Genomic DNA, 14,508 nt, shown 5'->3' with positions numbered 1-14,508 from the left:
TCTGTCACTTGCCCAGAATGTTCCCATCTGTCACACTGTACATTTACCAATCAATGCCATTGATCTGTGGCTGGCTTAGTTCATCTGCTGACCAAGAAAACCACTGTCAGCACCACGGTTCTGGAGTGGCTGTTTATTGTAATTAAATGTGTGTGGGCAGGGGAGGAAGCACCCACAGGGACACGGCAGAGGGCACAGAATGGATTTCCAAACTGTCCTAAAGCACCACTGATTTAACTGGAACTGACAGGACACACTCAAAAATGAGGACATGACCTGGAGGCATATTCGGTGCAATGATAGGGGGAAAATATGTGTATTATAGTCCAAACAAATCAGGAAAATCAAATCAGCAACCAAACTAATGGGGAAATGTTGGCTAATCCAACTGACAGGATCCAACAAAACTGATTCCTTGTCTTCCCTCTGAAAACCTGGAAAACATTCAAGATCTACAAGATCTTGAGAGATGCTTCTCTGCTTCCCTAACAACTAATTATAGGGCTTAAAACTGAAATGTGCAATACCTTGCACTGTTAACAGGCAGTAATCATTTACCTGAGTGAGTTGCTTTATGAATATGGTCTGTCTGAATCCTTCTCTCACATATGCACACACAGTATTTCATTGAAATTATGCCAATTATTTTATCTGTCATGCTTTGACTTTTATAAATAAACAAATCAAGCTATGTTGGAGAGTGGTAGGAATAGAAGGGATAAAAATATCTTTTAAATTCTGGGGCAGGGAAAAAGAGCATCAGCAACAAGTTTTCTGTCAATAAAGCCTTGTATTATTCAATACAAATATTCATACTATATAGAAGATTCATATTGCCTAGTTGGACACAGGCTAAAGTCAGTAACAACAATCGTGTTACAGAAAAGTAAAAATACACCTATAACTTGAGTAAATATACACCTACTTTACACACAGTAATTGCATTTCATGTTATGAGTTTCTTCTCATCACCAATGCTACCTGCCTAAGATAAAGTCAACAGCTAGGAGGGAAAAATAAGAACAACTTTTGCCACAAGTATCAGTAAAGTGTAGAAGGATATATAAAAATGAAGGCTTTCTGATAAAGTGAATTAGGTTCCCTGCCAGAAACAACAAACAAAATTCTGACTCCACCTCCTTTGCCTCAAAAAAAGTGTTTAAGACTATTGAAAGGATTAACAGCAAGAGTTTCCACACATCACTTCACAATAAACCTGCCTTTTACCGAGTGCCTTGTCCCTGACACAGGGATGTCAAAGCAAATACCCATGCAGGGCAGGGGCAGGTCCCAGGGCAGACAGCAGCCCTGTCTCCTACCTGTTTGCACAGCTTAGAGCTCTCAAGGCTGAACAAAAGCAACAGGCAGTTGATTTCTTTAGCCTATTTTTACAGCTTGAAAGTAAACTTCAAGGCTGCATAATGTTAAATATTTGCAGACTGACTGAACAACTCATAGCATTCCCTGCCTGTCTCTACTCTTTCAGTCTGGAAACAAAGTCCAACCACTGGTTCCACACAAGGAAAATCCAAGTTCCTACAGGGTGTATTCAATGTAAAAGAATTTCTTACAGTCATTCAAAAGCATGAAGAGAATCTTTCAGCTGTTCTTTATTTCTCAAGGTCTTTACTTTCTATTTAATAGGGAACTAAATTTTTTCTGTTGTTTAATCTTAAACATGAGCAGACAGAAGAAAAAGTGAAAGTTTCAATCAACCTTGACCAGTACCTAGTAGACAGTGTCATACTGAATTCCACCTCCACCTTTTAATTGAGATAAAAATCTGTGCAAAAGCAAAACTAGGCCAATAAGGAATCAGTCCTCCATTTTCTACTGGTCTTCCAATGAGACCTTCCACCTACCTTAAAGGTGTATCTGTAGTCAGACTGTGCAATGCTCATAGGAATTCACGATAAAACCATTCTCCCTCTGTAATTAAATCCCAAGAAAAAACTTTCCCAAATGCATTTCACAGGAGTAAAAATACAGCTGTAAAACCTGATCTGTTTCTGGTTTTAAACTACCTCACATGTGCAGTGAGGTTCAGCTTATACATGGGGCAAAACTGATTGTGTAAACACCTCCTGCAAACCCAGAGACCAGGCAAGGGAACTCAGAGCTACTGAACAGACCAGATGCAGTTACTGTCTACAGCTGGAGAAGAATGCAAAGATAAAAGCCAAGCTCCAATACATGAATAAAACTATACTTTTAACATACCAGGCAATATTCTTCCAATAAGAGCATCTAGTAACCAAAAAGACTCCTCTTCATTCTTTGTAATAAGAATCAGGTATCCAGCAATGAAGTTCATGCCCTGAAATAGAAAGATTTTGAGATGCATACACTTATCTTAATAGTTTCTAGCTTACTTCTTTTGATTAAGGGCTAAATTGCTACAGTTCTACAAAGTCTGCATATTCAATCAATTCTAGTAATGAAGGCCACTGGTTGAGTAACCTGCTGAGCCTGCACACAAGAATTATTAACAAAGATCAAGGAGAGGAAAATTAAAAGTAAAGGTTTAGCAGTCTATACTTTGAATTTTGCCTTTTTTTTTTATTCCAAAGCCCAGTGCAACTGAAAGTGGCTGTTGCTTTGATCAGAACCCAAACACAGCTGTATTAGATGAGCGCTACAAACACAACAAACCTGCAGGTAGATAGTGAGGCTGCAGGAGGAGAATGTCTGACCCAAATACAAAGTAAAATGTTGCAGTTCCAGCAGCTTTTAGAAGCTTTTGCTGCTTAACTCTCACAAAGGCTGTGTACAAACCATTTTCTTCCATAATACCTACAGTCCTCCACAGATACATATAATAGCACTGATCCTGCAAGGAGACCAGATGTGCAAAGAATCCACACAAGGGTCTTTTAAGTGTTTTTCTTTCATTAGCCCATTAAACAGTACAGGTACCAAAATATTTTATTAACAATTGGACATGTAGAAGCTACTATGGTTTAGAAGTTGTGTGTTGTGTTTAGCCACCTCTATATAGAAACCTGACACTTGCAAAATGGAGTATTCATAATTCTACCCCTTCTGTTATTATCAACATATTAAAGTTATATTTTGATAATAGGTATTACTGAAAATAATATAAATCATTCCTCTTTTTAAGAATGGAAATAAAATTCTGTACTAAAACTAGTTGGCGTACAGAAGAAAAGAAAATTTTGTTCAGAGACTTCAGTGCACATTTAAGTCCCTCTAAGTCTTCTCCTCTCAAGATTTAAAAAAATACTGTTCATATTCTTTCAACTTTGGAGTAGTTGTATTTACTACATAACTTTCTCAGCTAAATGAGCTATGTGTTAGCACACACATTCTTGCTCAGGAACTGGAGGAGACAGGAGAGAACTTAATAAGTGAACTGAAAGCATATTTTGCTGATAACAGTGCCTGCTTCTATAAGATCCTTAAAGACAGACACTTTTTTTTTCTTGACTGTCAGACTATCATGAATCAACTTATGTTCTTTGTGTCCCACAGGAAACTTTACAGTACTTGACAGTGACAACAGAAGCTTTCTTGAGCTGCCATCAAAGCAATATCAGGTTGAATTTCAAAGAAACTTTCTTCCTACTTGTGTTATCTATATTGGGAGATGGCACTAAATAATGCTATCAGCCCCCAAGCACAGGATACCACATTCATGTTGGTCTTTCTGTACTTTGAAAAACGTGACAGTGAAAACACAGGAAACTGAGATCTCATGATGCCTTGTAGATCCCAAGGACTGTGTGGGGAAAGCTGGCAGGGCAAGGGAAAGGCAAGCTCGCTCCCTCTTGCTCTCCAAAGCAACTACTTATGTTGCAGCTAACAAATGGAACCGAATTATCAAGCTGGCTACAAGAAATTCAGAAGGATATCTGAATTTGCCTGAAGCTATTCATACCCTGCCCCCCTCAAAAACCTCTCAGGGCCAGTTTATTAACAGAAATAGTTTGTGGGTATGCTTCTAAAAACACACATTCAAATGGACAAGAGCAGTCAGCACTGGTGAAATGCCACAGTGTTTTCAGAACAGTGATTACCCACCTGACAATATCCTACCGCTTTATTGTGATGCCCATACGCTACCAACACGTTGTAGAGTGCGTGTTGCAAACACGGATCAGCGGTTTTGCGGAATTTTACATTATCTGGAAATGTTCTGTTCATGTCTAAACAAAAGGGAAAAAGACCAAAATTAAGAGCTGTTCCTTGTCAGTTTCCAAAAAAGAACTTTTATAGGTCTTCTGAAGTACAACTGAAGCTTCACTACAGTTCATTGAACTGTTGTTTTGATGGATTAATGTTAAGAAACAGCTTTACCTCCATTTTGGCTAAAAGGGCACTTGCATTCAAGGATAATCTATTCCTGGAAAGAATAATCCTATTAGTGTACAGAAACCAATTTCAAGCAGACCTAAAGAAATTCTCCTGCAGACTGAACTCCCTCTATGTCTGCAAAGAATTAAATGAAAGGAAATCAGGTATTTAGACTGACAGATACAACTGACTGCCAAACTTCAAGTCAAGTGGCATGACATGAGTTTGCCTCTAGGAAAGCACATTCTCCTAACAAATCAGATGAACTTTCAATTGACTTACTCAGTGAACTTCTACCAAACAGCAGCAGCCAAAAAACCCCAGACCTGTTCCCACAACTGCCAACTTCCACTTAAAAATCCCTTTTTAAAATTTAATTTTCTCCATGATGTGATCATGAGAAGAGTTGCATCTTTACAGGTACAAGCTCACCAGGAATGGGAGTGGTTTCTGATAACCAAGCAGCAGAGCACATTCCCACATGCTTCAAGCTCAATGCTTAACCAAGTAAGCAGTATGCAATTATTACTGACATTTCCAACCATTTCTTTCAGACCAAACATTAACAGTAGGATTCATCTCTCCTTACAAAGGTCTAAAAATTAGACACACAAATTTGAGCTAGTCACCCCAAAACAGCCCCTGATTGTTGGAAAAAACAGGCAGAGGTAATTTTTGGCCTGCTTCACTCCATAAAGAGAAAACCCAAGGTCACTGGCACAGAGCTGTGCAGAATTTTTCTCTCCAGCTTAACCATCTAAAAGTAACTTTGCAGATTTTCAAAACCCAAGAGTTATTAATAAAATATGAGTAAGTTGTTTGGGTTATATTTAACAACAACAAATTGGGTTAAAGTTAAAAACAAACTTCAGTAACAGCACTTCTGTACAGATCTTCATGTCCTAAGAATTATCACTTTTTATCAGCCTTTTCCAGCATAAAGGAAGAAGTCTGTTACAGCTTTGACACAAAGTTCAGCTATAAGCAACCAAAGGAAAGGAAGAAAGCTCCCCAAAATCATGATTAGTGTAGTGGAAGTCACATGCATGACGAAGTTATCACACTAATTGCTATCTCTTCCTTTTAAAGGGAACAAATCATTTTCAGGAAAATATTTCACTTCACCTTTCATGTGTATGAAAAGAAAAACACGAAGAAAAAGACAATTTTTGAGAGGACCTGAACAACAGATTGTTGCAGGATAAATAAATTTCTTTTGTTTCTTCTAGGTAGGAAGATTATGTGGCATAGTATTTATATAATCAGAATTTATTCTTTATTAAAGCAGATGTGGAATGTTACAGAAAAGATTAATGCTGAATTTTAGCCATGGCTCTTCTCCCCAGGTATGCAGAGAAAGGGTGAGGGAAGAGTAAGAAAAGTGCATCATATACAAAGCAGGGACTACTCAAACTGAACTCATCTGTAATTTCACAGCCTGCAATTGAGAGAATCAGCTGCAACTTCTTTTCTGATTGCAGAGCATGTTTTTTCCCCACAAGGACTGGGGGAAGCCTTCCCTAGTTTTATGAAGGATTTAAAACTATATTTAGTAAAAATATTTTAGTTTAGGGTAAGGGGATGGAGAGAAAAAACAAGACACAAGAGCTAAAAAGCTTTACCCTTAATAGAAGATATGGAGCATGGTCTTACAGGACTACTTGTGCCAGATTATTCCTTTGAGCACAAGAGCAGAGGATCCCATTCCCTCTCCATCCTGCCCTTTCTGCTCCATTTGCATGATCTCCTTCCTCCTCCTCCAGTTCTGAGGCTCCTCTGACTCAAGATGAGGAACTCAACCCTCCACAGGCACACACAGGCCAATGTTTTACCATGGCACAAGATGAGGGTCAGAGATGACTTGAGGCAAATGGAAGGAGCAGGCAAGGACTGTTCTTTTGGCTTCACCACTTACATCCACTTTAATCCATCCGTTCCAGGGGAGACATACAAACACCTCCTTCTCATGCTCTGCACAGCTTACCCTCTGACCTACTGTCCATTAATTTACTTTGCTCTTAATAGACATTACTGTCCAAAGGAACACAGCCTCAAACTAGCACTGTTTTGGGGGAAAAAAATCTGGGTTCTTTTCAACCAGCAAAATGAACATTAGAATCTTACACTGCTACATAAATCCCAAAATTATGACCACCTTTTCATGTGCAGATCTGCTGCTTATAAGTAAATTAGCTATGGGAGCACAGAACCAGGAAGGAGGTAACAATGAAAAGATTAGCTACTCTTTTGTTGTAAATTCAGATTAAATCCCAATAGCAATTTTTCTACAATCCTTCCAGTCTCTGAGCTGGCCGTTTTATGCTGCTATAAAACAAAAACAACCACCAGCTTTCCTTCTGATTTATCTCTGTGCAGCAACCATGAGAAGACCACTGGATTCTTTCTTCCCTCTCATGAGTCTGCAGTATTTCAACCTCATTCAGTAACACAAACAGGCAGAATAGATTAGCCTCAGTTTATAAAACAGATGTCTATTTTGGTACCAAGAACCACAGTCATTGATGCTATTTCTGGAGCAGAGAGATTTGAAAGCACAGTCCAGAAAAATAATGCTTTTAGATACAGTCTCGTGCTTTTCCTACTTAGGGTACTTCAGAAGTCATGCATCTACAAGACAACCTTCACACTGCTATCTCATCCTTCCCTTTTGTCCTGATCCCAGCCAGGACAGAGTTAATTTCTGCAGTAGCTGGGAGGAAGTGTGGCCATAGGGCCTGGAGGTTGTTCTGTGCCACCTGACCAATGCCAGGGGCCTGGCAAAGGGACTGTCTTCCAGGGAGAAGGGGTTCCATCCAGCTGAGAAAGTTGCAGAGGGAGCCACCTGGTATTGTCTATTTTCCTTTGTTTTCTTTCTGTGTGAACTGTTTTATATACCTTTTGTTATTAATAGTGTTGCTGTTACTGTTCATTTTCTTATCTCATTGCTGTTTCCAGTAAATTGTTCTTATCCCAACCCATGATCTTTGCCTTTTGTCCCTCCAACTGGAGGTGGGGAGAGGAACTGGCAAATGCTTTTAGTGGGAGTGCTAAATTGAAGAATTCATTTCCTAAACCATGGCATCTTTACTTTCATATCCTGGGTACTTCCCACTCCAAGACACAGGTGGTCAGTAAATTACACAAGTATTTTTATAACTAACATATTCTACTCCGCTTAAGTTCATTTTTGCCACTGCTATATCTGTGATGCACATCTGCTCTGAAGAGCTTCCAGACAGGTGATCTTTTCTTTTTTTTTACATAGTAGAGAGCAGAGCAAAAATTCAATTGTCACCTACAAACACTCAAAAATTCCATTGCAAATAATGAGGTTAGGCCATAAACTGCAACTTGTAAAAACTTAAGTATACTTAAAGGGTGTTTTATATTTGTTATAACTGGGTGTTTAGCAGTCATCCTCAAGCTTTTTCCTGCCATACCTGGAACTATAAATTGTTTTGGAGGCTTGGGGGTTTGTTTGTTTTAAGTTAAGGCCAAGTTTTTCATTAACTAAAGTCAGAAAAACTGACCCTCACAACCCCCACTACCAAGTAACAGTTCAAGAGCTTTTAGCAATCAAGAAAGCCAACTGGGTTAGGATTTCCTACAAAAGAAGAATATTGCCACTGTATAAATCTGAGAAGCACATGCATAAATTTCAGTCCCCTTCATCTCCAAAAGGTGACACCAGAATTAGAGAAATTACAGAAAGAATGGCAACAAGGAAGACCTTAGATATAAAATGGCTACCTTATCTAGCATAAACCCAGGTGGATAAAAGCTACTTAGTTTAGAGGGAGATGCTTAACAGCATTGAGACTGCACAAATCTGCAAAATTATGTGCAATTATTTGAAATTTTTTCCCATCCAGCATTATTGGGTACAAACATGCAGCATGTCTTGGCAACTCTCAAAACAGCAGATAACTGGCGACTAGGAAAAACATTCTGAGGAAGTGTCACTACACACTTTACTCCTCCAGTTCTTCCTTCAGCTGTTCTAGTAGACCAAAGACCACAAGACAGCTGTTTGGATATGACCTGTCAGGGCTCCTCTAACAGAGAGCCACAAGAGCTGACAGTGCCCTTCCCCTTCCTCTTGCATGGTTAAATGCTTTAAACTCACCTGAAAATTCCCAACTTCCACTCACAATTTCAGAGATGCTTCAGAAAAAGCTTCTTAGTGCTTTGATAGTAAAATATTCCCTGTCTCCAGTGAAATGGCAATGACCATTGTTTGAATTACTGTCAGCACAGCTCAAGCTCTGGGACTGACTGTTAAGTATAACATTGTAGGCTTCACAGCACCTACGATTCCTCCTCATTAAATGTAAGAGTGGAAACACAGATTAGCTGCATGTACCTGCAATTAGCAATGCCTGAGCACTTGCAGACACAGACACACTTCTGTTTTTCAGTGGAGAGAAAGGATGAGATACAAGAGCTAAAATTCAGAACAGCCCAGCCTAAAGGAAGTTTCCCCCAAGGAAGCTACAACTTACAATCCAGTCTTTCTGCACCCAGCATGTCACCTCTCCATTAGAAGGACAGCCACTTCTATCTTAGAACATCATTTGTCCTACTAAGTTTTCATAGAATAGGGCATGTAAAACAAAGTGTTGCTGGAATGCATGCCCGTCTAAATGTGTACATAAACTAAGATATTAAAATTTAGACACCTGCATTGTTTTAGCTCTTTCTTAATGGTTAGAGTAAGAAGCTTGTTCCCTCCTACATTTTTCTTAATAAACAAAAATGTTCACAGAGCAATTACCATATAAAACAAAGTAGCAACAAAGCTCATCAGATCAGAATCAGGAAGTTAAAGGGCAAAAATGGTGAAAGAACAGATTACAGATTTAATTAGCTGAAAGACTTCCGTTGCTATAAATAAAAATCTGCTTAGTAAAAGATTAGACCATTTCTTCACACAGTCTACCTGCCCTTTTTAACTTGATTATACCACATCAAAGACTTTCCCATATGAAAACTAGTTTCAAACATACATGAAAATTGTTTGCAGCTTCTGGGTATGTGAAAGAAAGAGGACACATTGGCTCTTATACATTTTAAATTGAATTTGAAATAAAGTCTTTGGTTGGCTTTGTCCTCCTGCCCCTCCCCCAGGAAAAAAGAAAAAGTGTGATTGCTGTTCTCTTGTTTATAAACCCCAGCACCGTGCTGGGCTGTAACTTCACAACTATGGGAATAAATACCACACTGTTGCCTGAAAATTCTGGAAACTGCAAATATAAAAGCAAACAGCAGTACAATTCCACATCTTACCTTGCTTTATTATTAAAAGCAACTACAGTAATGGGAGAACAACACTTGAAGAAACAAAATCAAAGTCAGGCAACAATTCACACTGAAAGAGTCCTCAGCCAAAGCCCACTATAAAATGTGCACAGTCAACAGGAGTGTAAGTTCATTAAACACATTAACCACAAAGTTTACATTCACCTTAAGTACTTTGTTCCTTTCATCCCTCCTATGTCCACATTGGTTCTTCCTTTCTGAAGGAGGAGTGTCTAAGGTCTTTATTATATTTGTTCCCCTCCAATAAAATCTTCCAGGCCATTTTCTTTATCTTTTCCTTCACTTGCTCCACATTAATTTTCTCTTCTGCAGTTTTCCAATCAATGCAGTAGCTCTTCCGAAACTTTATTTCCTCTACAGTTCACAAAGAGATCTTTATCCTCTCCCAGTATTTTTTCTCCCCCACAAAAATATTTTTATTTCATTTTAACCTGTGGGGAAAACCACCTACAGACCCTTCCTGTCTTTGTCTAGTACTGGAAAAAAGTTGTTTTGAACTCTCTCTTGCAGCACTTTTACCCCAATTGAATAGTTTAGTGCTTCTCCAGACCCTTACCAAGGTGGGCTTTAGAAAGTCATCTTACTAGCTCTTTCTTTATTTATAGTAAGAGCTCTACTGTTTCTAGTTCTGAGCAGGACATAAGCCTGCAGATTTCTGGCTAGTCTCCATATTCATAGGAACATGAAATTTATGCTCCAAAATACCTTACTAAGGCGTGTAGTCCCAAAAGCCCAAAGTACTGCTGTTGCGGGGAAAGGCAGAGAAGAAACTCTGCATAAACCAGAAGATTTTGGATGCTTATCCAACTTGAAAAAAAAAAATCCACAAGACCCAAACTTTAAGTACCTGGGATTTTACAAGAGGAAGAAGACAACCTGCCTTTCTAACCAAACCAAACAACCTCAGCATTGTTCTGGAGCAGAGCCCAACCTCGACTTTTTAATTGGACCATTCAGCCAATATCAGCTTGGCCACAAAGGCTCTGCTGTAGCAGGTTTCAGGACAAGTATCACTTACATCAAACTCCTACTTGTTTGTCCTCACCTACTGCCTTTTTCCTCCCAGTGGGCCAGCCTAAGGTCTGCGTGCCCTTATACCCTACCATCAGTACTGGCCAATGATCAATGTTCACAGAAAGCATACATGAAAACAGATTAGTAGAGGAGGGGTGTTTCACCTTCTACATTTCTCCCAGGGATTTACATTTAGTGTTTAATATTTCATGCATCAAGTGGATTCCCCCACCTCTCAGTTTATCAAATTCCTTTTCAAACCAGTTCATACTTCTAACCTCCACAGCACAGTAACAAGTGCCACGACTCTTCTAAACCTGCAGCACAACAAATTTCATTCAGTGTCCTTGGTTCTTATTTTACAAAAACCAAATAACAATTGCTCCTTATTCACCCTCTTTGCACCATTTATAATTCATATAAATCTATCAGCAGCTTTGTCTTAGCTGTCTTCTTACTCAACCTGAAATCCTAGCATACTTCACCTGCCTCATATGGGCCTCTGTGCCACATCTTCAACCGTCCCTGCTCCAGTGTCCTATGGGACAGAATTAAGGAGAAACAGACTCAAAGGCAGATGTCATGGCTCAAAGTTACAACTCTTCAATCACTTAGATGACACTGCAATGTTTCCTAGTTTATTTCTTCTCAAATAATTTCTAATCTTTCTTAAAAACATTCCTTAATGCTTTTAACCACATGGGGAACCTGGAAAGATCTGTTCTGTTAAAGAGCTTATGGCTAATCTATTTTAAGTGTTAATTCAGCACTTAAACCACTACTACAGAAACATTAAGTTTTCCATGACATAACTTGATCTCCAACACTTAAGGCCACAGGATGGATAAATACAGACAAACAGCATTATCAAGAGAATAACCTGTTTTGATTGCTTCAAGCAGCTTGGCATTCTTCTCTCCTTCAAGCAGTCTGTGGTAATACCCAGGATTTTGTTCCATGTTGGTTTGAGCCCCACTCACAATCATCCAGACCAATGCACGGTGTTCATTGGGGATGCCTTTTCTGATATATCTCTTCACTGCAAGACAAGAAGTTTGGTTTTGTTTGTTCATTTTTAAAGAAATAAAAAAATATCCAACTGTATAACTGTTTTTTAAATGAACAGCCTGAATTTAAGAAGTCAGAGGAAAACTGTGACTGGATATTATTATATTTTCTCTCCTATGCTACCATTTTAGGATAAGCATTTACTTCTCAGCTGCACAATATATTTTAGATTCACTCCTAAGTTCTTGTCACTCAGACTCCCCCCTCAGATCTTCAGGCTCAGGTTTTCCTCCCTCCTCTCTTCCCTTGCGTGAATTCTGAATCTTTTCCTCTTCTTCTGCTTTTCTGGATGGAGATACAAACAGCAAAGCTTCCCCCTTTATCTTTGTCCTTTTTCATTCAGACAAGCACTGACTTGACTTTTCCTACATCACCAGGGGCCTCTGAAACCATGGCTCTGCCCATTTAGTTCTAGCATCAATGGCCATGTTACCATAACCCTAGGGCTTCAGCTCAGCACCTGACCACTGAAGTACTGCAGAAACTGAGGATTATGAAATATGTGCCTCTGGTCTAAATGAGCCCTGGAAAAACTGGAGTGATGTGAGTGAGCAGCAGCTGACTTTTTCCTAGAATAACTGTGGAAGTCTTTTCAAATCTAAAGTAGCTCTTATCTCCTGCATCATTTTCATCATAAGGGTGTGCTTCAGGGTTTTTTTTAAAGCAGATGATTCAGTGTAAATAACTATGATGCAAAATTACAGGAAGAAGCATCAGGCTAATGGCAACGAAAGCAGCCTCCTCCTGGGAATGGTATGAAAAATATTAATAAGGAGTCAATGCTGCTTATGGGTACATAATTCTAAATCAGCTTTACCTTTTCTGACCCAAAATGACAGCTGAATGTTTGAGATTCTTCTCCTTTTTCCGCAGAGAAGAAAATAACAAATGAAACAGACATTTTGTGCTAAATGAATCATGTTGTATCAATAAAAGCATCAACTTCTCCTCTCTAAATTTTATGGGACTCAAATCCAAGTGGGGATTTTTATTCCACCCACAAATTACAACACACAATATCGCTACCTAGCCAGGTTTTATTGAATCACACAGTTCTGTAATAAATGCTGCCTAAATTAAAGGCCTTAAAAACAGCAGAGTGAAGCAAGGTTGTACAACTCAGCCAGACACCTTCCAAATACATTCCAGCTAATTACAGCTGCCTCTCCTTTAGGACCCAAAGCTGCTTCCCCCGTGTCACCAACATAAAGATGCACATATAATGAGCATTTCACCCACCTAAAATCTGGTGTTTTCCCTCAAAGAAACATATTGGTAATAAATGCCTGGTCTGCAGGGTACAGTTTTTGTTTAGCTTTTCAATGAGGATTTATATTACGTGTTACACACTCTACAGTTCTAGCTGTAAAGTTACCTTAACTACAACCTTCTTTTAGACTGGAAATAATTCACTTGTTTCCATGGTGGTTTAATAATCCCCACTTCATCTCTTTTACAAGATTTTGAACTGTAATGCTCAAGGAATCCTAAAAATCAACATAGCAAATACAGGAATGACTATAAAGAACTAGTTCCATTTAGGTTAACAAGGGACATTCAGATGAGCCTAGAAACAAACTTACTGCCTTAAATACTGGGCTATAGCATTTTAGCACATAATCCCAGTGGCATTTTTTTGGGGAAAAACTGTAAATTCTGGAAGCACAGCCAACATTGATATCCAACAATACACATGGACAAGCCCTTGACAGTGGCACAAGAGGAAAGCAGCCTGCAGCACAGCATGCACTCATTATTCCTCAGTGTCATCATTCTCATGGCAGTAGACAGCCAGGGGCTTGTACCACCTCAAGTGACTACTGACCCAGCTCCCTCACTCCCTGAGGAGTGCAAAGCCCTTTACAGTGGGCTTTTTTTCCCTTACACCATTATGATACTTGCTAGGATCTGCAAAGTGGCATTCAGAAGCAGCAGAATAGTTCTGAAAAGGAGGACAGTTGCAGTTTAATAGATATCATTTATATGTGTAGACAGACATAGATATATCATATTCTATAAATAGAGTTGCGTTTATACAAACATATATAAGCTCTCTTCCACATTATCCTAGGGAACTAAGAAGCCCTTTCCCAGATGAAGCCAGATTGTACATGGATCTCCACCCATACATGCAATACCAGTTATAAACCAAGGGCTTGATCTCAGAAGCAGCACTGTTGAATACCCCCAAGCCCTGCACACAGAATCACTCCCAGGACAAGCACAGTAGGTGGTCTAAATTCTAGACCATACATAGGTAAGAAATATCTTTAGGCAAAATTTTGGCCTCTGTTCATTAACAGAATATGAAACACCAATTTTTAGTGGGGGGAAACTCTCCCCCCTCTTCATAATTCAATTGCCTCTGACACTTAGTGCCAGTTTCACAAGTTTAGAGTCATACTTTATGAATGTGGTTTCCTTTTTACAAGAAAAAACAGCTACCTGATAAGGCAGCAGTCTAAAACTGCTAAGTACCTAAAGTATCTTTCAAGAGAAAAATATGCAGAAAATAACATTTCTCTAATACTGTACACTACTTACAGTAACAAGATGTAAAAATAAGTAATTTCAACCTCTCTGTCCTTGTTTGATGGTAGAATGAGAATTTTGGAGACTTCTGCTTCAAGACAAATGTTGCATTGCCTTTTTTCCCTACTAACATTGTTTCACTCTACAGCATAGACTCAAGTTTATGTAGAAAAAACCCCTAAATATTTAAAACCAAAAATTATCTCATCTTAAAAATATTTTTTGAGAAGCATCTGCACATCTACTTTTTCAGGTACTAAC

General features: G+C 38.9%; 1 protein-coding gene across 1 annotated transcript in view; it reads right to left on the bottom strand.

The window, feature by feature from the left end:
• The window catches only part of GRTP1 (growth hormone regulated TBC protein 1), a 34,497-nt gene that overhangs the window by 15,116 nt on the left and 4,873 nt on the right, over positions 1–14,508 (bottom strand). The window contains exons 3-5 of the mRNA XM_058799943.1: positions 11,528–11,686; positions 4,042–4,166; positions 2,221–2,317 (exon numbers count right to left, since the gene is read on the bottom strand). Of these exons, the coding sequence (XP_058655926.1) occupies positions 2,221–2,317; positions 4,042–4,166; positions 11,528–11,686 (381 nt within the window). The remainder of the gene's footprint in view (positions 1–2,220; positions 2,318–4,041; positions 4,167–11,527; positions 11,687–14,508) is intronic.

The sequence above is a fragment of the Ammospiza caudacuta genome, chromosome 2, assembly GCF_027887145.1.
Source record: "Ammospiza caudacuta isolate bAmmCau1 chromosome 2, bAmmCau1.pri, whole genome shotgun sequence".
NCBI classification, from domain to species: Eukaryota; Metazoa; Chordata; class Aves; order Passeriformes; family Passerellidae; genus Ammospiza; species Ammospiza caudacuta.
This window is presented reverse-complemented; position numbering and strand designations above follow the sequence as displayed.